Genomic DNA, 25628 nt, shown 5'->3' on the forward strand with positions numbered 1-25628 from the left:
CCCCCACCCCACTGCCTGCCTCTCCCCCACCTCGCACCTGCCCCTTCCTGGATCCTTCCACTCACGGGCACCCCCACATAGACCCTGCTCTTCTATGAGCATATTATGAGGGGCTCCTGGACAACCCCAGGGAAGTTTGCGTGAACACAGGCATTTTTTTTTTTTTATCCTCACCCGAGGACATTTTTTGATATTTTATTCAGATAGAGTGGGAGGGAGGGAGGGCGAGAGAGAGAGAGAGAGAGAGAGAGAAACATCCACGCCAAAGGGACACATCAAGTGGCTGCCACCCACACAACCCAACCAGGGCCGGGGACAAACTGCAACCGAGGCACGTGCCCTTAGTGGGAACCAAACCCGGGTCTCTCGGGACCGCAGGCCGACGCTCTAACCGCTGAGCCAAACCGGCCAGGGCTGGGCGTTTTTTTTTTTTATCCTCACCTGAGGACATTTCTGCATGTATCTTCAGATAGAGCAGGAGGGAGAGATGGAAGAAGAGAGAGAGAAACATCGATGTGAGAGAGACACACGGAGTGGCTGCCACCCACACAACCCCAACCAGGCCCGGGACAAACTGCCACCGAGGTACGTGCCCTTAGCAGGAACCGAAACCGGGTCTCTCCAGTTCGTGGGCCGATGCTCTAACCGCTGAGCCAAACTGGCCAGGGTGAACACGGGCATTTTTAAAGTTTCAGGAGTCAATAGCTAAGCCAAGTCCTGCAGTGACTCGTGGAAATCTGTCCCCTTAGTCTCCAGTGGCTCCTGGACCAGCCTCCAGCTGGAAAGGGTCAGGGCGGGGAGCCCACCCGCATGGTAGATGGGGAGCCCGAGCCCTGGCAGCTGTGCAGCAGGGGAGAGAGCCCCAGAGCCTCACCTGGGGCCGCGGCCCGTCACACTACGTGCGCAGGAAGTCTGGGTTCATGGAGAGGAGCAGACCCAGTGGGGCCTTGAGGAAGCAGATGGGTGGCCAGGGAGGAGCCTGGTGGAGACACGAAGGGGAACTGTAGCCACCAGCAGGCTGTCCTCTCTTGGGAACTGAAGAGGAAGGAGAGACGCTGACCAGGAGGCCCCGATGGAGAGCTGGGCTCCGCTGCGGTGGGCCCCGCCGGGCCCCGTCACAGCCTCCTGGCTCCTGGGCTTGCTCCTGTCCCCTGGGACCCTGCAGCTCACAGGTATGCTGTCTGCCTGCTCCGTGCTCGCTGGCTCTGCACATCAGAGCAGCTAATTCCCGTCTCAGGGGATTTGCTGGCTGCGTTTGAACATTGCAGACTTCACAGGGGAAGCCTTCAGGGACCAGGAGATGTTTAGCTCATGCTTCGCCAAGGTGGCTTTTGAAGGGGTGGGGGCGGTGCTCCCCCATCAATGCCGTGTTAACAGCCTGCCTCCCAGCACAGCTTGACCTCCTGGCCCTCAAACAAGGTGGGGGGGGGGCACTGCTTCGACCAGGGGGCATTGGGGTTGGGTGCAGGCGTCAGTGGGGAGGGACAGCTCACCCCCAAGGAATCTCAGGTGGAAGCAGAGCATCGAACCTGCCAAGTGGGAGAGGCACCCTCGGTACTGTTGCCCGTGTTAGCCAGGGAGCGGGGGGAGGCCAAAGCTGGTCGCCAGAGCGCTGCAACCTGGAGCACAAAACTGTCACTGTCACCCGAGAGGATGGCACGACCCCTTCCTGAAACAGAACAGAGGTCACCTCATAACTTTACAGCGGGAGCTGGGCCTCTCTGGGGGCCAGCTCTGGGCACCCTTCCTGGCCCCAGGCCCCTTGGAAGCTGGGTGGCCTGGATTCAAGCCAGGACCTGGGGTGGGTGGCCTTGGGATGAGTTCATCCAGGCCAGGGAACCCCCAGCAGGGTGCCTCGCCGGGCCGCCCACACGGGGGTCCCTCCTGCTGGGCAGCGCTGACCCAGCACCCCAGAGTAGGTGCGGATCTCCCTCTATGCTCAGACTCAACGAGGCCTCGGGGCTGCCCTCCGCTTCGTCCTCTGCCTTGTGTTGATAGCATGAACAATAATAGCAGTTACTATCATGAATCAGCCTCTTTGAGCTCCTCACACACTGACACCCAGGGCCCCTCGAGACACCCTTGGAGTGCTGTTCCTACTGGTACCATGTAGGGAAGGGAGACTCAGGGAGGCCGGGTGGCTTGCCCCAGGCTTAGCAGGTGGGTTGAGGTCAGGTTCAGACCCGGGTCAGCCTGAGCCCCGAGCTGGGACCCTGGCAGTGGGCTCTGGGGTTCCTCTCGCCTTTCTTTGTAAAGAAGATTCTTCAAGGAAACATCTCTACCCACTCCCACACCCCCTGCTCGGGAAGGCAAGAGTTGAATGGGTGGTACCTACTGCAGGCCTCGAGGCCCAGGCCCCTGGTGACATCTCTCCTTGAATCTGGTCACCTGCACCGGCCAGACAGAGCAAAGATGACCTGAGGAAAGGCAGCTAGTTGGGGATGACGCGTTTGAATTCACACTTAGTCATTTCTAACCTAGTTTCCCCCACTTGCCATCGCTCCTCTCTGGGTGGTCCCTCTTCCCCAGAAGGGACCGGGGTGCAGGCTGGAAGCAGCGGAGCAGGCTTTGCGTTTTGTAACCATCTTAGCTGCCAGCAAACAACAGAGTTCCCTGTATTGCAGCACATGTTACAGTAAAGAGAAACTGCTCTTTCACAAGAGGTGAAATCACCCTGTGGTCTCCTACCTCTGGGAGCAGCAGACAGCACCCCTTTATTCCTAGTCCCGCCGCTGTAGTTCTGTCTGTTGCTCCATGTCCCCCTCCCCCTTGTCTCTGGGCTCTGGGGGTTTGATGAAGGACCTGCCACTCCCACACCCCCTAAACCTCCCCTGACTTCGGCCATCAGCCTTGTGCAACCAGCTCCATCAACCACCAGCACCAAAGCCCAGCTCGCACCCCTCGCCTGTGTCCCGGGGAGACCTCGGAGGGTGTGGTCACTGAAGCCCGGGATCAGTGCACCATTTCCCTAAACTGCCATGTGATGCAGGGTTGAGAGCAGGCCAGGGGTGATCTGCTTGAGCTTGAATCACTTCTGCAACTCACTCCGGAGCCAGGCAGGTTCTTAATGCCACTGTGCCGCAGCTGCCTCATCTGCTGAATGGGTGTGAGAGTCGTGCCTGCCCACTAGCGCGTCCTGAGACTGAGCGGTTGGGGCACGTGGTTAGGGCTCAGAGACTCGGTGCCTGCTAGCCTAGAAGAGCCCGTCGAAACTCGAGATTTAGTTGACAGGCGTGATATCTGTCAGCTTGCTCCTTGGGGTCACTCGGACCTTTCCATTCGTGTCTAGCACATCCTGGGATGGCATCTGGACCCCTCGCTCCATTTTCTCAGAGGGTTTTATGGACATCTGCTCTCCCAGAGGTGAGGCGCCTGAGCCTGGCCACCTGCTCCAGCCCTGCTTCCTCCAGGCCTCAGTCACCTCCAAGGGCTTTGGGGCCAGGCAGACCAGGTTCAAGTCCTGCCTTCTTCTGTTGACTGCTGTGTGAGCTCAGGCAAGTTACCTAACTTCCTGAGCCTCCATGGCCTCTACAAATGTCAGTTCCCTTTCTCTTCCTGGCCTTTCTAGGACCCTGGGAAGTGTTTACGTCTCAAACATCCATTGAGAAGGACCAGTTCTAGGCACAGGGGGGGACCGAGAGGTGAATAAGACACAGTCCCCACTCTCAGCCCGTTGGAAGCTGAGATTCTCCTTGAGAACATGGCCCCAGACCAGAGGCGGGAGTTACTCTGCGATGTGGCTTTGCTCTCCTCCCCCATTCGCTCCGGCCTCAGGTGTCCCCGCTCCCTTTGATGTCCCAAAGATGCCCAGGAGCCTCCTACCTTCCTTCTCCCTGCTCCGGCCTCTGTCAGGATTGGCCTCTGCTTTTTATCTCTGTCTGATCCCAGTGAAGAGCTTTGGAGGCGGGAGAGGAGAAGCACCTCTCCGTTGGAGCCCGGGCAGGGGGAGGGGGACAGCGGGCAGAGGGGGAAGGGAGGGGCAGAGCAGGTGGCTGGTGGCCGGCCCAGCTTGGATAAAGGCTGGGAGGCCAGAAGGCAGAGCCTGGAGGGAACGCGAGGTTCAGTCTGACTGGAGAGGGGCAGCTCTCAGCAGAGCAGTGGGGTACCTTCCCTCTGGGCTCTGATTCGGGTGGATCACAGATGCCTGTCAGGTAGGGGTTCAGACGCCGTTCCTATAGGTCCTGTTGTCACTGCGTTCTCTTTTAAAATTTTGAAATATAATACACATACAGAAGCGTACAATACATCTTGTAAGACAGAGTCCTGTGTGACTACCACCCAGGTCAAGACAGAACCTTGCAGTGTCTGGGAGCCGCTGCGCCCCGCCCCCCACAAACCCTCCTCTCCCGGCAAATGGTCTGGCCTGTTTCTGACCTTTGTATGTATAATCAGAACGGTACCGTTTATCTTCTGCGGCCGGCTTCTTTCATTCAGGGTGTTTGAAGATACACCCAGCTGATCGCATGGCTGAAGTTTGTTTTCAGCGCTAAAGAGCAGGTTGGAAAACCTCGGCCTGCGTTCCAGATCCAGCCACGGCCGCTTTCTGTGGCCCGCGAGTTATGAATGGTTTTTAGATTCTTTTAATGGTTGGGGGGGAAAAATCAAAAGAAGAATATTTCATGACACGTGAAAATTATACTATATTCACATTTCCGTGTCCATAAATAAAGTTTTATTGGAACAGAGCCGCGTAGTCATTCATAGATCATCTGTGACTGCTGTCGCCCTATGTTGGTGGAGCGGAGTCTCTGCGACAGGGGCCATCTGGCCCACAAAGCATAAAATATTTACTGTCTGGCCCTTTACAGAGCACGTTTGTCAGCGCTGTGGGGTGTCCCACTGAACGAATACACTGCGACTTACTCAGTTAGATCCACGTGTCAGGTGCTTCCCGTCTGGGGCTGTGATTGCTGGCAGGTGGTCTCCAGGCACCGTGTGTTCGTGTGTTCGGGGCCTCCAGGGCACATGTTCCCATTAAGGCTGCTTCGCTCCGGGCTGCCCGCCTCCCCTGTAGACTGTGAGCTTCCAGAGGGCAGGAGAGCCCAGCATGGTGCTGGTGCCAGGGATGCGCAGGAAGCATGCACAGCAACAGGACCATTTCAGCGCCTCAGCTCCAGTCAACCCCAGCCGCGGTGCTGAGCGGGGGGAGACTTGGTGCCACCGGTGCAGCTCCTGGCCCAGGGGTCGTCCTGGTGTGAGCCCCCCGGCTGCCCTGAGCCTTGGGCTGCTCTCAGCACAGGCGGAGTGGCCGACCCTCGTGTCTGGTGAGTGGGAGAGGAGACTCGGGGGAGCTGGGTGGACATGGACTGGAAACAGGACCTGCCTCCCACCGGCTCCCTCTAACCCTCTGCCTGCTCCCTGGCTCAGTGGATCTAGGTGGGGCCTCCCTGTAGTGAGAGTGTGGGTGTCAGACTTGGATCAGGGTCCAAGGCAGAGGGAGGGAGGCGGCGACAGGGATGAGCCCGGAGAGGAGGAGGGGAGGAAGTAGATGTGACCTGGCGGCCCAAGCTCCTGGCTCCCTGGTGAGGACAGTCTGCCGGGCCTGGGTTTGAGTCCTGGGAGACTGTGGCTAAGTCAGCGGCCACACTGAGCCCTTCTTCCCTGTCATGGTGCTCAGCACCCTCCTGTGCTGGCCTCCGGCCAGCGGCATCAGGAAGTCACATCTAGGACCCTCTGGGACTCCTCAGGGAGGATCGGTGGGGCCTACGTGGGGACAAGATGGTGTGGTGGGCCTGGCAGGTGCCTGCTCCCCTCCTGCCCGGGACCTGGGCTGTGGTAGAGAAAGGGTGGGGCGGGAGCTGGAGCCCGGCTGAGGCTCTGGGCCGGGGGAGGGGGATGCCCAGTGAGCACAGCCAGGCCAAGTACAGTGCGCATCGCAGGGTCCAGGGCACATTTCTGCAGGCCCTTGGCGTCACAGACTAACATTTAAAACATGCAAACCCTTTGAGTCAACACCTCCCCTTCTCAGACCTCATCCTAAAAAGCTAAGGGCCCAGGAGACAACCTGTATATACAAGGGTGATGCCCAGTGCGTCCAAGCCACACAGGCGCAGAGGGGCACCGTGCTCAGGGCCCTGGCTGCAGTGTGGTTAGATAAGACCCCGCTTCCGCCCAGGCTGCTGCCCCCACTCCCACAGCCCACTGTGGAGCCCCGCCGGATGGCTGCCTGCCCCTGGGCCTTTGCTCCTGCTGCTCACTCCGCCTGGAAGGTGTCCTTTCACTTGGCCTCTTGGTGACTCCAACCTGTCCTGTCAGTCCGCCAACGCCACACTCTGCCCCTTTCTCTGCCCACTGTCCCACCGACAAATGCAATGGCCAGTCCTCCCCTCCAGGGTGTTCACCTGTGATTCTGAGTGTGCAGGAGCTCAGAGGTGTGGGGGGCATGTCTGAGCTCATCTGGGACAGGTGAGGGTGCGGACAGAGCAAAGGAACAAATACCTGAAGAGGTGGGCTGTGTAAGAAAAGCCAGAGAAAGGGCAAAGAGAGACGGTGTGGGCTGGGGGAGCCTTGGGGGGAGGAGGGACGGTCAAAGAGGGAAGTGTCTGCAGGGTCCGGTCAAGGCCAGAAATAGCAGGACCACAGCTTAGGGACCGGGGTCTTCATTGATTTCCTGCTGCGGTAGGAGGGGAGGGACTGGGCAGGAGGCAGCCCGGCTGGCGGACTGGAGGAGCAGGAGGGGGAGGGTGGGAAGGTGGAGGGCAATGCATGACTTTGTGCCCGGAGGGGACGGGATCTTTGGGGAGGTAGAGATTTAAGAGAAGTCAGGATAAAAGCGGTCTGGTGAAGGTGGCCACAGGAAGGAGTTAGTGCATTGACAGCAGCGCGTTTAATTTTCAAAGGAGGCTGGAGGGGGGAGGGGGACTGAATCCCACAGAATGAATCATAAAGTGAGGGTTTTAGGCAGCTGAGGAAGACTGTTTGGAAGTCTCTAGTATTTCTCTTGTCACTTTGCAATTTAGAAACCCACAGAGGCTCTTCCAGGTTTCGGCCCTCCGTTCCCCCTCCCCTGACCCCCCAAACCTCTTCTTTCAACTCCACCAGGCTCTTGAGTCTTCCCACTCAGTGCCCTGTTGCAAGACTTCTAGAAGCTTACCCAAGAGCTTTCCTGCGCTTACACTCTGTCCCTGCCCCACCCCCACGCCAGCTGCCTCCGAGCTCCCTTCAAAGTTCGGCTTGAAGAGATGGGAGCAAAGAGCCCGGTCGGCTGTGATGTCAGGGAGGCAGGCGAGTTCCACGTCCTTCTTGATCCTTCTCTGTGGCGTCCAGAATTTCTCCAGTGAGCACGTTTCACTTTAATAGTGGGGGGCGGGGGCTGAAAATTATAATTATAAAACAAGCAAGGGCTCAGTCCAAGGGTCACCTCCCAGCTGGTTGGGGCCCCTCTGGGTTTCTGCAGCCCCGAGACTACCCCAGCGCTTTGCAGCTGTCAGTCAGCTGGAGCCTGGCCCCCCCTGGTGGTACTCCAGGCAGCCCCCCACCCCCGCCCGGCATCCTGTGGGGTGTAGTCTCCTCTCTCCATTTCCCCAGGCCCCCTTCAAAGACAGGAAGTACAATCCCTGCCCCATCCGTTGGCCCTAACATCACCTCCACCCCATTCTGACCCCCTTCTTTGAGGGTAGAGGGGGATGTAGAGGGAGAAACAGAATCCCCTGCGGCTGCCACAAGCCACACCCTCAAATGAGCCCCAAAGTGTGAGCAACTTGCCTTTCAAACCCAGCCAAAAGGAAGGCAGCTGCTATAAAAATACAATTAGCAACCACGAAGCTTTTACATCTCTGGGACCAAACACTGGGCGTTTTGCACTTGGTCTGTGTCCCCGTGTGGCCACTGGGCACGCCAGGTGCAGCGTCCAGAGGCATGAGAACTGCAGGCAGCCGTGGGAACGGCCCTGGGGCAAGCCACGTCCGTGTACATCTCCGTAATCCGAGGTGTTGAAAGGTGTGACAGCCGGTCAGATGGCCGCGTTCCGAGGGCACCAGCACTCAGAGCTCCGCAGTCCGCACGCCCTGTTCAAAGGCCGCCTTCCGGAGCCTGCTGCACGCTTCTCCCTGGTCAGCCACTCGGCCACGTGCCGTCATGTTCGATGCCCGCCCTAAGGACTCCCCGTGGTTCTGTGGTGTCCTGGCATTCGTGCTCCGGCCGCTGCAACTGTGCCTTCCCAGCAGCCCTTCAGATGGGCCTTCAAAACAGGGCATGGCTCCGAAAGATGCCAGAACTACATCGGGGGGCAAGACCCCACGCCTAAAACAAAGACTGTGGGAACTGCTTTCGTCTATAGCTGGGGAATCAAAGTGTTTTCCTTTAAGATCGACCTGAGTCAGAATGGACACCTTTGATCAGCACATCCGGGCTCTCGCACCCTTGGCTGACCAGGCTGATGCTCGGTGCCATAGATGTGATAGAGTTCCAGGCAGAGGGGCAGCTGGGCCAAGACCTGGTCCAGGAGTTGGGGGACAGGTGGAGGAACAGCCAGGAGGCCCAGGCAGCTGCAGGGAGTGGGGAGGGAGGGGGGAGGCGGGGATCGTGCCAGATTCTGGGGGTGAGGGAAGGTCAGCCCTGCGGTGAGGGAAGGATGCTAGCTGGCCCTCCTTGAATACTCGCCTGGCCCCGCCCCCGGACCAGTCGGCTGAGGGCTCATGGGCCACGCTCTGGAGCCACAGGCCCTGCTTGAGCTGGGCAACAGTAGCTGACCCCCTAATGCTGCAGGGTCAGTTCTGAGTGCCATTGTCCCCAGACTCCTATGAGCTGCCGGACATGTCTGCCTATTAGATGACCCAAATCTAGAAAAACATCCTTCGAATTTTTAGCTCCCTTTGAAAGAGTCCGGTTCTTTCATTAGAGAAGTTTTTCCTTTTGCTTGCTTTGAGATTTTAAAATTGTAGCAGAGCCTGACCGTTGTGGCTCGGTGGTTGAGCGTCGACCCATGCACCAAGAGGTCACCAGTTCGATTCTGGTCAGGGCACATGTCCAGGTTGTGGGCCAGATCCCCAGTGGGGGGCGTGCAGGAGGCGGCCAATCGATGTTCTCTCTCATCGATGTTTCTATCTCTCTCTCCCTCTCCCTTCCTCTCTCTCTAAAATCAATAAAGAAAAAAATTGTTTAAAAAAATAAAATAAAATTGTAGCATAGAGTAGTGGTTAAGAGTGTGGGGTTAAGGACGCAAAAGGACCAGCTTAAAATCTCATCTCTACCATTGACTAGCTGTGCTGCTTGGGTGAAGCTTTTCCCTCCTCTGAGCCTCAGTTTCCCCATCTGCAAAAGCGGAATGTGCCCAGGGACGTCAGCTCCTATCGTCATATGGCTTAGCAGGGATGCCTGAAGTTCTGTGCTGTGTGCCCAGGAGTGGCTCAGGGAGGAGGGTGACCCTGAAGCTTGGGGACAGGAAGGAGCAGGAGGACATTCTGAATGTGGGAACAGCACGGGCAAAATCTCAAGAGCCTGGCAGGCCTGGTGTCTGTGGGGGAGTGAGCTGAGGGCCCCGGCAGCTGAGCTGGGCTGTGCAGGGCCTGCAGACAGGGGCTGGATCCAGGTCAGGGATTTGCAGTTTTTTAAATGGTGGCCCAGAGTTAAAGGATGCACATTATAGTGTGACCCTGTCTGAAGCTGGGTGCATGAATATAGCTGAAGTCAGAGTAGTGCCTTGACTATGCACAAAATGTTGCATGTTGTATTTTTCTTTAACTGCTTGTCTTGACATTGTAAATTGCTTTCAGACTCCTTCCTGGGTCCCCTCCCCTGTAGATCCTCCTCAGGCAGGGGCAGCTGGATGGCTTGTGGGTCCCCAGGGGCAGTGGGCAGGCTCTGGCTGGGGAGCAGAGGGGCAGGTTCTGGAGTTGCTGTCAGTTCTCACATCTGAAGTTCAGGTGGCCACAGGTTAGAAGAACCGGAAAAGGAAGGAATCAGGCACCAGCGGATGGTAAACAAAGTCTTTCCCAACGCGGTGACAGATGGCGGGATGGGACAAGAGCAGGGGGGAGGCTGCTGAGGGGAAGGCTCTGGAGGCCACCCCTGCTGCACGTGCCCTGCTGTGGGTCTGCTACAGGGAGGCCTCAGGGTCATCTGATGTCCTTGCCTCCTCCTTGTCCCTGGGGAAAGGCAGGCTGGCCCAGGGCAGCCTGTGAGTGTTCCTGGCCCCTCCGAGTTCCGTGACAACCCTACAGGCTTGGCCTTGCTGTTATCCTGTGTTGCAGGAGAGACACTGATCCTCAAAGAAGGAAAGCCACCTTTAGGTGACAGAGCCAGGATCCAAACCTGCGCCTGGGCTTTTCTGACCCGCTTCCCAGCAGTCTCCGGAGCTGTGAGAAGCGAGGGATGGAGGGAAGTGGGGATGGGGGGCGCACAGGGGTGGGAGTCTGTGCTGCCCCACTGAACCTTCTGTGCTTGGCAGTTGTGTAGGGTGGGGAGGGGAGGACATGGCGATGCCTAATAAACAACCAAGCTCTCAGTTGGAGCTCGGCTGGGGTGGTGGCCCTGGGGATCGGGCCCTGCCAGACACTAGGCTGCAACTGTTTTCCGGTCCTTTCTCTGGCCGGCCCACCCCCATGGACCTCACCCGTCAGGGATGCCGCCCCCTCTCTGCTCCTCTCCATCCACACTCACCACGGCTCCCTTGGCTCCCATCCAGAAATCGGCTCACACCAGAGGTGCCATCTGGGGGTAGGGAAGAGCGGGCAAGGGCAGAGGAGGCCTGCCAGTTGGGTGCTGAGGACAGGTGGCCCTGCGCTTTTGCAGGGTTGGGAAGGGGCTCCCTTGTGCACGTCTGTACCTCAACTGCGGAGCATTTTCTAAAGACACTTGGATGAATGACTTCAGCGGCCCCACTGGGGCATGCCAGCTGGGCTCCGTGGCTCTCCCTGCTCCTCAGCCCGGGAAACTGACATTCCTCCAGTCTCCCACCTGGGCCACTTGCCCTTCTCGGCAGCCCATGCTGCCTCTGCCCGGCCCCTCACGCTCACTCCCTGCGCCTGAGCAGTCATCGGGGCAAGATGGACACTGCTCGCCGCACCACCCAGCGCACAGGACACAAGCTCTGCGTGGGTCTCACGGAGCCCTCCGGGTCTGCCGTGGCCCCAGGGCTGGCTGGGTGCCCTGCAGCTCTCTCCAAGCCCCCTCAGCCCTCAGCCTCTGGCTGTGAAAACGGGTTCTTCCGCAGGACTGTGACGGACCACCCTCTCTTTAGCATCTGTCTACGGTGCGGGGTGCTGCCCCGAACACCCCTAGCCCTGTGCCCGGTCACACTTGGCTGGGTTTCTGCCTCCACTGCCTGGTGCAGGTGCTGGCTTTTCTTCCTCAGCAGGCATCCTGGGTTCAAATCCCAGCTCCACTACTTAGGAGTGCTGTAGCTTCGGGCCTCTAGGATCCTCTGGGAGTTTTGGTCTGGAAACTAGGGCTGGAGTAGTTGCCGTGGGATTGTTGCGGTGTTGCGTTGACACAGGGCATGTGTCACACGCAGCCAGAACATGTTTTCCATGCACGTTCTTCTCCCTCTGTCCTTGGGCCATTTCTAGCCCATTGCACATATGTGTTCCTGCTTGCTTGCTAATGACCTCCAGACCCAGGGCCAACGTGACACCCCCGCCCCCGCAGCCCTCACCCCCTGCCCTCCCACCGCAGGCTCCCTCTGCTTCCCTGTTAGACTGGGGATGTTGCCAGGCCTCCCACGGGCCCTGTGACCTCAGCAGTACCCGTTATATATTTGTTGGAGGCGCACAAATAGTAGCTGAAAATGACTATGAACCTACCTACAGCACCGAGCCGTACCTGGGGGGTGCTCTGCTGCCACCTGGAGCAGCCTGCACCCCAGAAAGGACCTCTTGGAGGCACAAGTTCAGGAGAGGGAGTGGGGGCTGGGCTGCTGGGGTCCAGGTCCATGGCACTGATGCCTCAATGAAAAGAAGGGGCAGCTGCCCTGGCTGGTGTGGTTCAGTGGTTAGACTGTCGGTCCGCAGACCAAAGGGTCACAGGTTTGATTCCCAGTCAAGGGCACATACTTTGATTGCAGGTTAGATCCCCACGCTGGTCAGGGTCGTATAGGAGGCAACCAATTGATGTGTCTCTCTCACATCAATGTCCCCCACCCCCACCCCTCTTCCATTCTCTCTTAAGAAAAAAAATCAATGGGAAAAATATCCTCGGGTGAGGATTAACAAACAAACAACAAAACAAAACAAAAATCACCAGGCTGGAACCCAGTCACCCTCACTGGGGCCAAAGCTCCCTCCCTCCTGGCTTTGGCCTGCGGTCCCCAGATTGGCTGCTGTCCTCGATCCACAGACTGCTCATCACTTCACTATTCGGAGACAGTGTTTCATCCGAGGTCTGAGATTCTCCTCTCTGCGGCAGACCTGCGTTTTCATAATCCTAACTCTTTGACCTTAAAATAATGAATCTCGGAAGAATACAGAACAATAGTCATCTATTTTTATAGCATCCCTCTGAATTGTAAAGATCGGCTTAATTGCACTAGCAGATTCCATCGCTTTCTAGAAGGGTACCTCAACTGCCGAGCATTTTCTAAAGACACTTGGATGAATGACTTCCTGCCAGGACAAACAGGAAGGTGGCCACGTAGTGCTGAAAGTGTGTCCGGCTTCCCCAGGCCTGGAGTGGCCTCTTAGATACACGGAGAGGCCGAACAGGAGGCCCCGGGGAGGTGGCGAGGCCTGGGAGCAGGTCCTGGCGTGGCCGCCTTCTTGGTGATCTGGGTCTGGTTCCATCCTCCCGGCTCCCAGCGGAAACTCTAGCCTGGCGTCTGGGCGCTGGCTGCTCACAGGGTCACTGCAAGAACCACACAGGAGGATGCAGAAAAAAAGCCAGCAATGGTTCCCCAGCAGGGTCAGGGGACCGAGTAGGAGCTGCCAGGTGAGGGTGAGGAGGTGGAGGTCCCAGGCAGAGGGGACAGCAGCTGGGAGTGTGCTCTCTGTGCAGGGAGGACGGCAGCGTGGGGTTGCTGGACAGGGCGAGGAATGTCCATCCAACCCTCTTGCCTCTTGTCCTTCATGATCCACGTGGAACCCTGGGGATATGCCTCTGCACCCCCACCCAGCCCCTGCTGCCTCTCAGACAAGCCTCAGCCCCCGAGTCAGACTCCTGGTTTACAGCTCAGTACTGTTACAGATCAACAACAGCAGCCGCCCTGCAGTAGAGCCCAGGGGGGTAAGGGTGCGAGATCCCCGCCTGCTCTGCCCGCCAGAGGGGCGCCCGAGCCATGACCAGTGTTATATGAATGACACATGACAGAGCCGACCCACGGTGGCACCCAGACATGGCAGGTGATTCCCTGGAACTGCCAGTGACTTCAGTTCTTCGGGGGAGGGGCTGTCTCTTTAGTTGCTCAGTAAGAAACAAAGTATCAGTGTGGCTGAAGCTTTGAGGGGCTAACTGGTGTGGCAGGCGGTCTCCGACCCTGTTCCCAGTCTTCCAGAGGGCCTGCCCTCCCTCCCTCCCCTTGGGATCCTGCTCAGGGCTGAGCCGAGGAGACCTGAGCAGAAACCATTCTGGCCTGCTGCCAGCCCCACACTAGAGGCAGGAGGCCCCGCTCTCCCCAACAAAATAAATCTCCGTGCTTCCTCTGAGCGTCTCCAATGCATGATCTTCTCCCGATTAACAACCTGGCCAGCATGTTCTTGGCTGCTCGCTGCCGACCTCAATTTAGAACTGTCTGTCGTTTGGCGGCCAGAGAGGGAAGGTGCGGGACGAGGTGTACTGACGCTGGGGTGGGGAGGTGGCCTCCCGGCCCAGCCCAGAAGCTGGTCAGCACCTCGTGAGCCCTCGGGAGGGTTGGAGGCCCGGCCAGGCAGGCGGCTGTTTCGGGAACTTTCAAGCTGCTTCCCTAGGTGCCTCTGAGGAGGAGGAGGGGTGCGTGGGGGTGGGAGGAGGCAGCTCCCACAACACTGCCTTTGTAACCGTCACTGAACATCATGGTCATAGCCAAACAGCCACATGGGGAACTCCTCTGCCTTGTTGGACACTGCTCTGGGGCAGAGCTTGTCGTCTTCGTTAAAAACGTGACAGTTCCTGCCCTGGCCGGTTTGGCTCAGCGGTTGGTGCGTCGGCCTGCGGTCCAGAGAGACCCGGGTTCAGTTCCCGCTAAGGGCACGTACCTCAGTTGCAGTTTGTCCCCGGCCCTGATTGGTCGTGTGGGTGGCAGCCACTCGATGTGTCCCTTCACATCGATGTTTCTCTCTCTCTCTCTCTTCTTTTCTCTCCCTCCCACTCTATCTGAACAAAAAAATGGAAAAATGTCCTCGGGTGAGGATAAGAAAAAAAAAATAAATAAAAACTTGACAGTTCCTTCTCGGAGCTCAGATTCAGGGAAAGCTCTGTCTCTCTGAAGCCCGGCGTGCCTCCCTCTCCGGGCCGATGCCCGACGTGCCTCCCTCTCCGGGCCGATGCCCAACGTGCCTCCCTCTCTGGGCCAATACCCGGCATACCTCCCTCTCCGGGCCAATACCCAGTGTGCCTCCCTCTCCGGGCCAATACCTGGCATGCCACCCTCTCCAGACCGATGCGCGGCATGCCACCCTCTCCGGGCCAATGCCCAGTGTGCCTCCCTCTCCAGACCAGGAGAGCCGTGGGCAGACCTGCCTCCCTCCGTGTGTCTACTGCCGGGCAGTGCCGCTTTCTGCCAGAAAGTGTTTCTTAATTTTGTTCCCTGCTTCCTTCCTCTTTACTTTGCGTGTTCACCAGCATTGGGTCTTCTCAGACCTGTGCTGTTATCCAAAGAGGCTCCTGGGCCTTTGGGAAGGGGAGTGGTGGGAGCTGGGGTCCAGTCTTCTATCCCTGGGGCCGGGTTGCAGCTCCACCTCTGAGAGATTGAAAGCTAGCAGCTTGACCTCCCTGACCATCAGACTCTTCTTCTTTGAAATGGAGCTCCTCCCCACGTTGCTTGGGTGTGTTGGGAGGTGCACTGGGCACACACCCAGCCTCGGCGAGGGCAGGAAAAGTGGGAGAGAGCCACCCTCGTCCGTGAAGCAGGCAGGACTGAGCAGCCTGGCGGGTAAGCCACTGTCTCCTTTTCCTTCCTCTGCAGGAGGGCAGTCTGTGACCCACACTGGCCCCCCCATTCTGGTCTCTCTGGCCAACAATGTCGCTTCCTTCAGCTGTAGCATCACCTACCTGTACACCCCGGAATTCAAAACTTTCACAGTCAGCTACTCTTATGTGAACCTCCAGGGCCAGAAGAGCGTTGAGGAGCAGACTGGCTGCCAGCCCACGGCGGGCCCAGAGAACCAGACCCACACCACGGTGTGCAGAGTCATCCCCAGGCTGCCCAACGCAGCGGCCACTGGCACCTACTACTGCACCGCCCACTGGCCGCGCTTGCTCATGAGCGGCGCTGGCCCCTTCATCCTGGTCAGAGGTGAGGCCTCCCTGGCTCTCCCAGGGCACGGGGTGCAGAGGCTTTTGCGCAGCAGAGTTTGGGGCACGAGATCAAAGGCAGAGAGCCCCCTGGGGGAGCCTCTGGCCATGCAAGGGTGCGAGACATCCAGCTTTGTGGGGAAAGGGCAGGGACTTGGGGTGTGGGTCTGCCTCTGGCCACCTCTGGCAGGTGACCTGAGAGATGTCCCTTGGTCCCTTGGTCTCAGCCTCCCATCAGCACAGGCGGAGGTGGGGCGTGTACATCTTTCTGGGGACAGATTCCTAGTTTTCATCGCATTCTCAAAGGAGCGATGACACCAAAAAATTAAGAACAGCCCGTCACCGAAGCCACGGCTCCCTGACCTGCCTCTCCGACTCCCACTGGCAGGGGCTGTGGGGCTTCGGAACCCCAAGTCCGGGGTGTGGACCCCAGGCCTGTTGCTTGCCAGGATGCGACCTTGGGCCTGGTCTTCATGGCAATGCCCTGCCTGTCGGAGGTGTGCGTGGGATGAACGAGGTCCTGCATGCAAGGGCTGGAACCCGGCAACAGCATGTGCTTGATAAATAGGACACTCGAAGCCTGGCTCCTGGTCAGCACGCTGCAGGTTTTTGCAGCCAGATGGATGGATAGATGGAGGGAGGGAGGGAGGCTGCCCGGGAGGGAAGGAGAGAAGGATGACTGGCTCAGGGAAGAGGCTGGGCTGTGCCCTTCACCCCTCAGTACCCCTCCCTCCACCCCGTGCAGGCCAGGCACCTGCCAGGCCCAGCAAACCATCCCTTCAGCTTCACCACAACTGCCCGTGTGGTCACTATTCACACGTGGAGAAGAGGCGGCCCGGGAGACGAGACGACCTGCCCAGGACCCCACACGCAGCTCCCGGTGGAGCCAGCTCGCTGAGGCAGGGGCACGGCAGGGGCACGGAAGAAGCGAAAGAGGGGTGCTTACCTTAGCCAGAATCAGGCCGCCAACAGGAAGGGCTTAGCCAGAGCCAGTGTGAGAACGAGGACCTCGGGAGAGGTGGTCCTCTGGGTGGTGGGCTGTCACTAACCCCTTTGCTTGTGTGGTGCGGTGTCACTAATTCCTCTGCTTCCCTGCCCCCCTCCCAGACACAGGCTACCGGGAGCCCCCGAGGCACCCCCGGAGGGTCCTGTTCTTCTGCTTCATCGGCCTGCTGAGTGTCCTGAGCGTCCTGGGCACGGCTCTGCTGCTCTGGAAGAAGGTGGGGACACGTGCTGGCCCTCCGCTCCTCAGTGTCCCGGGGGACGCTCCCTGCAGGGCATCCCGGTGGCCCTGGTGAGGGGCCTGTAATAGGTGTTCCCTGTGGCCCTGCACCAGGCCCCTCCCTCGCCCTTCCTGTGGCTGGGCCTGAGCTACTAGTGTGTCACTGCAAGTTGCCGACACCACCATTCTGCAGCCTTTTCTGTTCAGGGCCCAGCCCCTTCTTCCCTGCCCCTGGCTCCGCCCCCCCGCCCAGGTCTTTATCACCGTGTACTTGGAGTAGCGTCTCCCTGCTTCCACGTCCGCTCCCCACGCCCAGCGTAGGTGTCCACTGCTGTGCCCCCACGGAGGGCGAGCCCTAGAGGGCGGATCCTTGGTGTCCCCACATAGAAAGCCTGGCACATAGAAAGTGCTGTGGAAAGAACAGCTGGGCAAGCGAGCGCTGGGACATGAAAGACGAGCGGAGGGAGCCGGTCCACGGTGAGCAAGACGACAGCGTCAGCCCCACTTTACAAGGGGAGACCTAGGCTCTACGGGTCTCCTGAGCTGCCGGTGGCCACACCGAGTGGTGTGTTTATTTGAAAATCACCCTGGAAGGGAATGTCGATGGCCAGGAACAAGGTCCCCGGGGGAGCAAGGCCACCTCCAAGGGGCGGAGCGTCCCCGCGCCTGGAACAGAATGCACCCAGATTCTTCAAGGGAGGCTCCCTCTGCGCTCCCGGGACCCTGGCCACAGCCCAGCCTCCTCGGCTGCCCTGGAAGGCCAGCCATTCCAGGGGCTCTCTTGCCTCCTCTCCTCCCCTCACCGTCCCTCCCAGCTCCCAGTGCCCCACCACGAGGGAACCTTAGAGAATGCAAATCTGACCTCTCCCTGCCCCCTGAGTAACGACACTGGCATCTTGCCTTTTCTGGCCCTGTCCCCGCCAGCCTCCAGCTCTTACTTCCATCCAGCCATTTCTACCGGAGGGTTCACCCTTCTGCGTGTCCCTGGCTTGTCCTGGTGTTCCTGCCCCCGCGCTGTTCCTGTGGCCTGGGACACTTCCTCAGACTCCTCTCCTATTTTCAGGGGACGGTGCAAGCCCCGAGAAGTCTGCCCAGTCCCCTGGCAGACTTGGGGCTCCTTCCCACGACCCCACAGTGGCACTGACCTCCTGGCGGCCCCACCAGTCTCAGTAGGAGTACTGAGGCCAGTCCTGGGTATTGCTCACTACAGGGTCCAGGGGGGCCCCTGCCAGCCTTGGCGATGTGCAGGGGAGAGGCACCAGCCCCTCCGCTGTCCTGCGGTGAGCCAAGGCCTGACTGCGACAGACCCCTTAAAGCAGGTGGCCAGGGGAGGGGCACTTGACTTGAGAACAGGGCATCTGGGTTCAACCAAGGGCAGTCTAGGTGGACAAGCCTCAGTTTCCCCCTTTTTAAGTGGGAATTCCATGCCCACCTTGTCAGGCTGTTATGAGAATTGAATGAAAATAAGAACAAGCACCCAGTTCCTTGTAAGCTGTAAGTGTGACATGGATGCCAGAGCCTACCTCACTGTCTGTGAGACCCACACATTCAAATAAAAGAAAGGAGCGAAAGCTCCAGGCACTGTCAGAAATCAGGCAGACCTGGGTTCAAATCCCACCTCTGCTACTTCCTGGCTCTGTGGCCTCAGGCAAGTCGCCCGCCCTCTCTGAGACTTCCCACCCCACGTGGGGAGCAGAGACAATATGAAGACTCATCTTGCAGGTTACTGAGGGGTGCACGAGACAAGGCAGGTGATGTGTCTAGAGCCCCACCTGGCACCCCATGAGGCCCCACCTCTCCGAGCTGTCGCTGTGCTGTGACTGGGGTGGCGCTGGCTTCTGCCTGAGAGTGAAGTAGCTCTCGAGAGCTAATCCCGAGTAAATGGGCTGGGGATTGGCAGGCAGCCAGGGTTTTTAATTAGCTTCTGCCCAGAGATGAGGCTGTTCCGCGGTTGGCAGTGTGGTGCCTGCACTGAGGGGTGTGAAGGGACCGCCTCCCTGGCCGCCTTCTCCGAAGGAGTTGGCGTGTCGCCTCTTACGTCTCTCTGAGCCCTTCGCCTTCCCACCACCCTGGCCCCTGCCTGCATGACCACCACCGGTGCGACAGCGGGAGCTTTCTGAAAGCACGCCGACCCTGGCCCCTCCCGCTCTGCTGTTTCCCCGTCCACGCTCCTCACGGCCCTGCGCGCTGCCCTGACCCGCTGGGGCAGGTGCACCTCTCTGGCCACGCTGACCATCTCAAAGTTCCTCAGGACCTCTGCCTTCCCACCCCCCTCTCTTTTATAGGGTGGGAGGGAGGGAGAGAGAGGGAGAGGCAGAGAGAGAGAAATGTCGAGGTGAGAGACACACATTGACTGGACCCTGCCCAGGGCCAGGGATGAACCACAACTGAGGCACATGCCCTTGACTGGAATGGAACCCGCAACCCTTTGGTCCATGGGTCGACGCTGTAACCACTGAGCCAAACCAGCCAGGGCTCCTCCCTCTCTTGCCAAACAAACTTCTCAGCCTTCAGGTCGTAAGCATCCCTTCCCGCCAAGGGAGGTGTTTGTCCCCTCCCCGAGCGCCAGCGGCTCTCAGTCGGGGTCAGCGCCTGCGCCACGCTCGGTAAAACGCTAGTCCGGTCCCTGCTGGCTCTGCGAGGGCGGGGACGGTCCCTCTCTTCCAGCCGCCTGGCTGACGAGAGGTGCCTGACCAGTGTGTGCTGGGTGCTGAAGGCCACCTAAGCGTCACCTGAGTGCCAAGCACTTACCTCTCATTACTGCCCTGAATCCTTGCAACAATTTTGCAAAGGAGGGTTGCTGATGAAGAAATTGAGGCCCAGAGAGGGGAGGTGGCCTGCAGGAGGCCACAGAGCCAGGGAGGGCAGAGTGGGACCGGACACCTGGTCCAGCTGGTGTTTGCTCAGCACCACCCACGACAGTCAGCTCTGTAGCGGGGACAAGTAGCTGGGGATGCTGCCACACTGGCACTGTGCCCTGCGGCTCCTGACTCCCTGAGCAGGGCCCTCTGTCCGTGGGCAGTGCCTCGGGGGGTCTATCGGTTCGGTCTTTCCGGGCAGATGAGTGGGCAGACGCAGGCCCTGGAGCAGGATTCCCTGGAGTGGGGGTGCTGAGTGATCAGTCTGTGCGGCCTCACGACCCTTTCCCTTGGTGTGTCTGTGCAGGGGAGGTGACCGGAGAGTCACTAGTCCCCACCCTGACAGCCCTGACTTGCTTCCTCACAGAAACAGGTGCAGGCTTCGTGGAAGAACCTGGCCCGGAAGGGCCCGGCCCCGAGCACGGCCGTCCCGGAGCAGCCTCCCGCCGAGTCCCTGTACACGGTGAGTCCGGGCTTGGCTCCCCGCTTCCCCCCGCCTGTCCTGGGGCCTGCTTCCCTGCTTCGATCATGACCCGCTGTGACCTCTCTGAGCCTTAAGTTCCTCATCTGTAGACTGGGGACAGGATGTGGCACCTGGTGGGCTTTCTGTGAGTGGCTCTGACCCCTGGCAGGTTGATGTGAGGTGCCCCGGGTCACCTCCCCCTCTGGAACAACGGTAGAGGGGCAGTACAGTTGGGGAGGAAAGAAGAAAGTTCCTTCATCCAACCAGATGACTGGCTCACCAAGGCCTTCCTGTTTTTATTGCACAAGCAACATTGCAGCAACAAGAATCACAAACAGAGGAAAAGGTCAGGCACTGTCCTAAGCCCTTCACAGGTCAACAGCCTGTGGTTCTTCACAGGCCTCTCCTCACCACACACCGACACTGTTTTATGTCCTATGATCAAGAGGAGACACGGGTGGGGATGCATTTCCGTGCGCCCGAGCAGCTTCCATCCTGAAAGCTCTTCACAGTGACCCGAGGCGCCGCTCAGCCTCGTGCGCAGGTGCGCCCACCCAGTCCAGCCGCCCCCCAGTCAGCACGCGGCCACTCTGCCCAGCAGCTGGGAAGGCGACAAACATTCTCGTTCAGTTATGTCTATTTTAGTTCCACAAGTACCGTATGCTCATGGTAGACAAAGTGAAGAAGGGAAGCTACCCAGTGGCAGCCGGGGGCTCCAGTCCCTGAGATCTCGAGCCGCCCGGGGCGCAGAGCCCTGCGGGGTCCTGCTGGTCCCCCACGGGTGTGTCTGGGGCTGCCTCCAGCACTAGGATTCTGCCTGTACAGGCTGTCAGTGCTCCTGTCCCCACCACCCCGACTCACACGTGGAACTTGGGTTTTTCCTCGAGCTCCACAAAACTCCACTCAGAGGGCATTTAGAATATGGCCCTGTTCACTGAGGATGGGAGCAGATGGGGACGAGGCAAAGGGATTGTCCCTGTGGGGCATCGCTGACAGCTCCAAATAGAACAGAACCAGGCCAGCTCACCCGGGGTCTTCGGCCCTCCACCCAGGGAATTTCCACCAGCCTTGGCGTCCCGTGTGGCCCCAAACTTCCCCATATTTTTTCTTCCCTCCCAGCAACTAATGATGGTGTTCTCCCATGAGGACTTCTGGTGTCAGCTGTTAACTAAAACATTTCTCTCTCTCTACACACACACACACACACACACACACACTAGCGCTCTTTCATATATATCTCAAAGGAAGAAAAGAACCATTATCCTAATTCTTTCTTCTTCCAGGATAAAGACTAGTAACATTGACTTCTATACCTTCTAGTCCTTTTTACAAAATACAAATACAGCCCGGCCGGTGTGGCTCAGTGGTTGAGCGTCGACCCATGCACCAAGAGGTCGCTAGTTCGATTTCCAGTCAGGGCACATGCCCAGGTTGTGGGCCCGATCCCCAGTGGGGGGCATGCAGGAGACACCTAATCGATGTTCTCTCTCATCGATGTTTCTATCTCTCTTCTTCTCCCTTCCTCTCTCTCTAAAATCAATAAAGAAAAAAATTTTTTATAATATAAATACAGTTCTGGCCGGTTTTGCTCAGTGGTTAGAGCATCAGCCCACGGACCAATTAGTCACGGGTTCGATTCTGGTCAAGGGCACGTACCTCATTTGTGGCTTGTCCCCAGCCCTGGTCGGGATCATGTGGGAGGCAGCCAGTCGATGTGTCTCTCTCACATCGATGTTTCTTTCTCTCTCCCTCTCTTCTTCCCTCCCACTCTATCTGAAGAAAAATGGAAAAATATCCATACCTCAGTTGTGGTTCGTCCCTGGCCCTGGTTGGGGTCATGTGGGAGGCAACTAGTCGATGTGTCCTTCTCATATAGATGTTTCTTTTTGTCTCTCTCTCCCCTCTCCCTCCCCTCCACTCTAAAAATCAATGGAAAGAATATCCTTGGGTGAGGATTAACCAAAAAAGATACATACAAAGAGACCCATACATACATTCACAAATACTTTTATTTTATTGGAGTAATACAGCAATGTTTTCATATTACACTATCTCCTATCTTATTTCCATGTGAATACATGTTCTTCTATAAGATTATTTTTTACTAAAGAGACTTGCCTTTGCACGGAGCACCTTTCTCGCCTGTGTTGAAATCCCTCGGAGGCGTGGGCAGGCTTCTCTGGGATCTGGGGAGGGGCCCGCTGCCCTGCAGGGTTGCAGGGTGGCTTGGAGAGATTTGACGGCCGGAAAGGGAGGCCGCAGATTTTGCTAGCCCATGAGACCAGTCCCTACCAGCTGGGGTTGGACCTGGGCAGATAAGAATGACATTAACCACAGGGATGATAATGTCGGAAGCCCTTTGTTGAGTACCTACTGTGTGCCAGGCACCGTGGTAGGACTTCCACCCATTTTCTCATTAATCCTCACTGTGAGGTTTTAGGATACAGGTGTTGTCCACATTTTTAGTTCATTGTCTAACTGTCTGTTGCTGGTATGTAGAAATATGATTGATTTTTGTATATGGTTTTATATAGTGACTTTCCTGAATTCACTCATTCTAATGGTTTGTCTGTTAATTCCTTTGGATTATTTTCCTTTGGATTATCTATGAATCCAGCCATGTCATCTATGAAAATGGAAGTTTCATTTCTCCCTTTCTAACCTCATCCTTTTACTTATTTTTTTCTTGCTTTATTGCGCTGCCTAAGACCTCTGGTATGATAGTGAATAGGAGTGCTGATAACAGGTATCCTTCTACTCTCTGTGGGTGGGTACTTGCATTATTGATTTTCAGTCTTTCTTCTTTTCTAATTTATGCACGTAAGGCTATGAACTTTGCTTTATATGTGGCTTTAGCCCACACGTTTTCTTTTTGTTCTTTTTTATCCTCACCTGAGGACATTTTTTCATTTTTTGCTCAGATGAGTGGGAGGGAGAGAGAGGAAGAGAAAGAGAGAGAGAAACATCGACGTGAAAGGGACACATCGAGTGGCTGCCACCCGCACGACCCAACCAGGGCGGGGGAAAAACTGCAACCGAGGTACATGCCCTTAGCGGGAACCGAACCCAGGTCTCTCTGGACCGCGGGCCGACACTCTAACCACTGAGCAAACCGGCCAGGGAAGCCCACACGTTTTTTTAATTTAAAATTTTATTTATTGATTTTTAGAGAGAGAAACATTAATTTGTTGTTCCACTTATTTGTGCATTCACTGGTTGTTTCTTGTATGTGCCCTGACGGGGGAATCAAACCTGCAACCTTGGCAAATTGAGATAATGCTCTAACCAACTGAGCTACCTGACCAGGGCCTGTATCCCACAAGTTTCAATATGTTGTATTTTTATTATCTTTCAGTTTAAATTTTTTATGGAAACTTCCTCCTTGCCCCAGGGGTTATTTAAATGTGGTTTGCTTAATTTTCTTTTTTATTTATTTTATTACTATTTTTTAATCCTCACCTGAGGATATTTTTCTACTTATCATCAGATAGAGTGGGAAGGAGGGAAAGGGAGAGAGAGAAACATTGATGTGAGAGAGACACACCGACTGGCTGCTTCCCACATGACCCGACCAGGGCCGGGGACACTGCAACCCAGGTACGTGCTCTTGACCGGAATCAAACCCACAACTCATTGGTGTGCAGGCCGACACTCTAACCACTAATCCAAACCAACTAGGGCTACTTACTTTTCCAATGTTTATTTTCTAGTTATTATTATGTTCTTTTTTCTCTCTCACTAATTCCACTGTGATCAGAGAATATATTCTGTATGATTTCAATCCTCTGAATTCTTTTGAGACTTGCCTTATGGTTCAGCTTATGTTCCGCGTGTACTTGAAAAGAACTTGCATTGTACGTGGCTGTGTGAACATTTTGTATATGTCAGTTATGTCAAGTTGATGTTAAAATATTTCACATCCTTAGTTTTATTATTTTTCTAACAGGTATTAAGAGAAGTGAATTAAAATCTGCCCATATGATTGTAGATTTGTACATTTCTCCTTTTAATTAGGTCAATTTTGGCTATTTATTCATATTGGAAAGTGCTCATGCTATATTAAGACGTGAAAAAAAGAGCTATGGTACCAATTTGTTTTCTTAAAAACTTACCTTTCAAGCAGCATAGGTTGGGAGTGGATCCGACAGACTGGGGTTCAAAGCCTAGTTGTTTTGCTCATGTTCTGTGACTTAAACTTGCTGAATCTTGGTTCCACAATCTGTAAAACAGGGCTAATGAGCCCTGGCTGGTTTGGCTCAGTGGTTAGAGCGTCAACTCGTGGACCAATGAGACCTGGGTTCGATTCCGGCCAAGGGCGCATACCTCAGTTGCAGTTCGTCCGGGGCCCTGGTTGGGGTTGTGCAGGGGGGGCAACCAGTCGATGTGTCTCTCTGTCTCTCTCTCTCTCCCTCCCTCCTAATCTGTCTAAAGATAAATGGAAAAATGTCCTCGGGTCAGCATAAACAAAAAAACAGGGCTAATGATACAATATAAAATGTACAGCTTACAGACATGCTATGATTTCTTCCATCTTAAATTCCTTATCTTTTCATTTTTTTCTTTATTGATTTTTAGAGAGAGGAAGGGAGAGATAGAAAGATCGATGAGAGAGAACATTGATTGGCCGCCTCCTGCACGCCCTCCACTGGGGATCGGGCCCACAAACTGGGCACGTGCCCTGACTGGGAATCGAACTGGCGACCTCTTGGTGCCTATGTTGACTCTCAACCACTGAGCCACACTGGCCAGCCAGGCTTAAATTCCTTATCTTGACCCCTCAGCCCTGCTTTCCAAGACTCCTTAGGACTGTCAGACTCTGTGTCCAGTCTCTCTCTCCTTCCCCACCGTCAGGCTCCCTGTCCACCTCTTCACCAAAACCTTTCTTCCCAAGGTCACTGCTGACCCACATATCATAAAACCCAGTGGTCAGTTCCCGGTCCCCGCCTTCCCTGATGAGTCAGAGGCATCTACCACCACTGAGTTCTCCCTCCTCCTTGACACGCTTTCTTCACTTGCTTCTGGAACATTCCGTTCTCTCCTGATGCCCCCCCCCCCCATGGCTCACTGCCACGCTCCTCAGCCTCCTCTGGATCCTCCCTAGGGACCAGTGGAACCCTGACCTCTGAACACTGGGGTCCAGACCTGGGACCCTTTCTCTTTGATCTTCACTCCCCTCCCTGGGTGATCTCGTTCAACCTCAGGGTTTTGAGACCATCCACACTCTGGCAGCCCCCAAATTTATGTGTCCAGCCCAGACCTCTGAGCACCAGAGTCAACGCTATTGGACATTTCATCGGTTTCTCTCTCAGACCAAACCAATCCTTTGCCCGTGGACGTGCCTCGCTCCACCGCCCCACGTGGTCACGGATGACCGCCCCGTCCTTCCTGCTGCTCAGAAGCATCTGCCACCACTGAGTTCTCCCTCCTCCTTGACACATTTTCTTCACTTGCTTCTGGAGTGTTCCGCTCCAGAACTGCAGCGTTTTCCAAGCCGTGCTTCCTATCACTGCTCACGTCTGACCCATCAGCCCATCTGGTCTCCGGGCACAGCTGGACCCTGACCCTTCTCACCCCTGCAGCGCGAATGCTGGTGGAGCCGCCACCAGTTTGCCCCGGAGTCTTGCAATTGATTTCAAGTCAGCAGGCCTGTCCTTATCCCTGCCCCCGTGTGTCCTCCGCCCGCGGCAGCGCAGTGATCCTGTCCAGCCCTAGACAGATCTCGTCT

At 56.7% G+C, this 25628-nt stretch overlaps 1 protein-coding gene across 2 annotated transcripts in view; it reads left to right on the forward strand.

Moving 5' to 3' along the window:
* Positions 1 to 669: 669 nt before the first annotated feature.
* NFAM1 (NFAT activating protein with ITAM motif 1) overlaps positions 670 to 25628 on the forward strand; it is a 32815-nt gene continuing 7856 nt past the window's right edge. Inside the window, exons 1-4 of one of the 2 annotated variants that reach the window (XM_036251800.1) lie at positions 670 to 1172; positions 15032 to 15361; positions 16468 to 16580; positions 19808 to 19903. In XM_036251800.1, coding sequence (XP_036107693.1) covers positions 1073 to 1172; positions 15032 to 15361; positions 16468 to 16580; positions 19808 to 19903 — 639 coding nt within the window. In that variant the 5' untranslated portion in view covers positions 670 to 1072. The remainder of the gene's footprint in view (positions 1173 to 15031; positions 15362 to 16467; positions 16581 to 19807; positions 19904 to 25628) is intronic. The other variant, XM_036251801.1, reaches the window with a different exon arrangement.

This window comes from Molossus molossus, unplaced genomic scaffold, assembly GCF_014108415.1.
Source record: "Molossus molossus isolate mMolMol1 unplaced genomic scaffold, mMolMol1.p scaffold_m16_p_10, whole genome shotgun sequence".
NCBI lineage: Eukaryota > Metazoa > Chordata > Mammalia > Chiroptera > Molossidae > Molossus > Molossus molossus.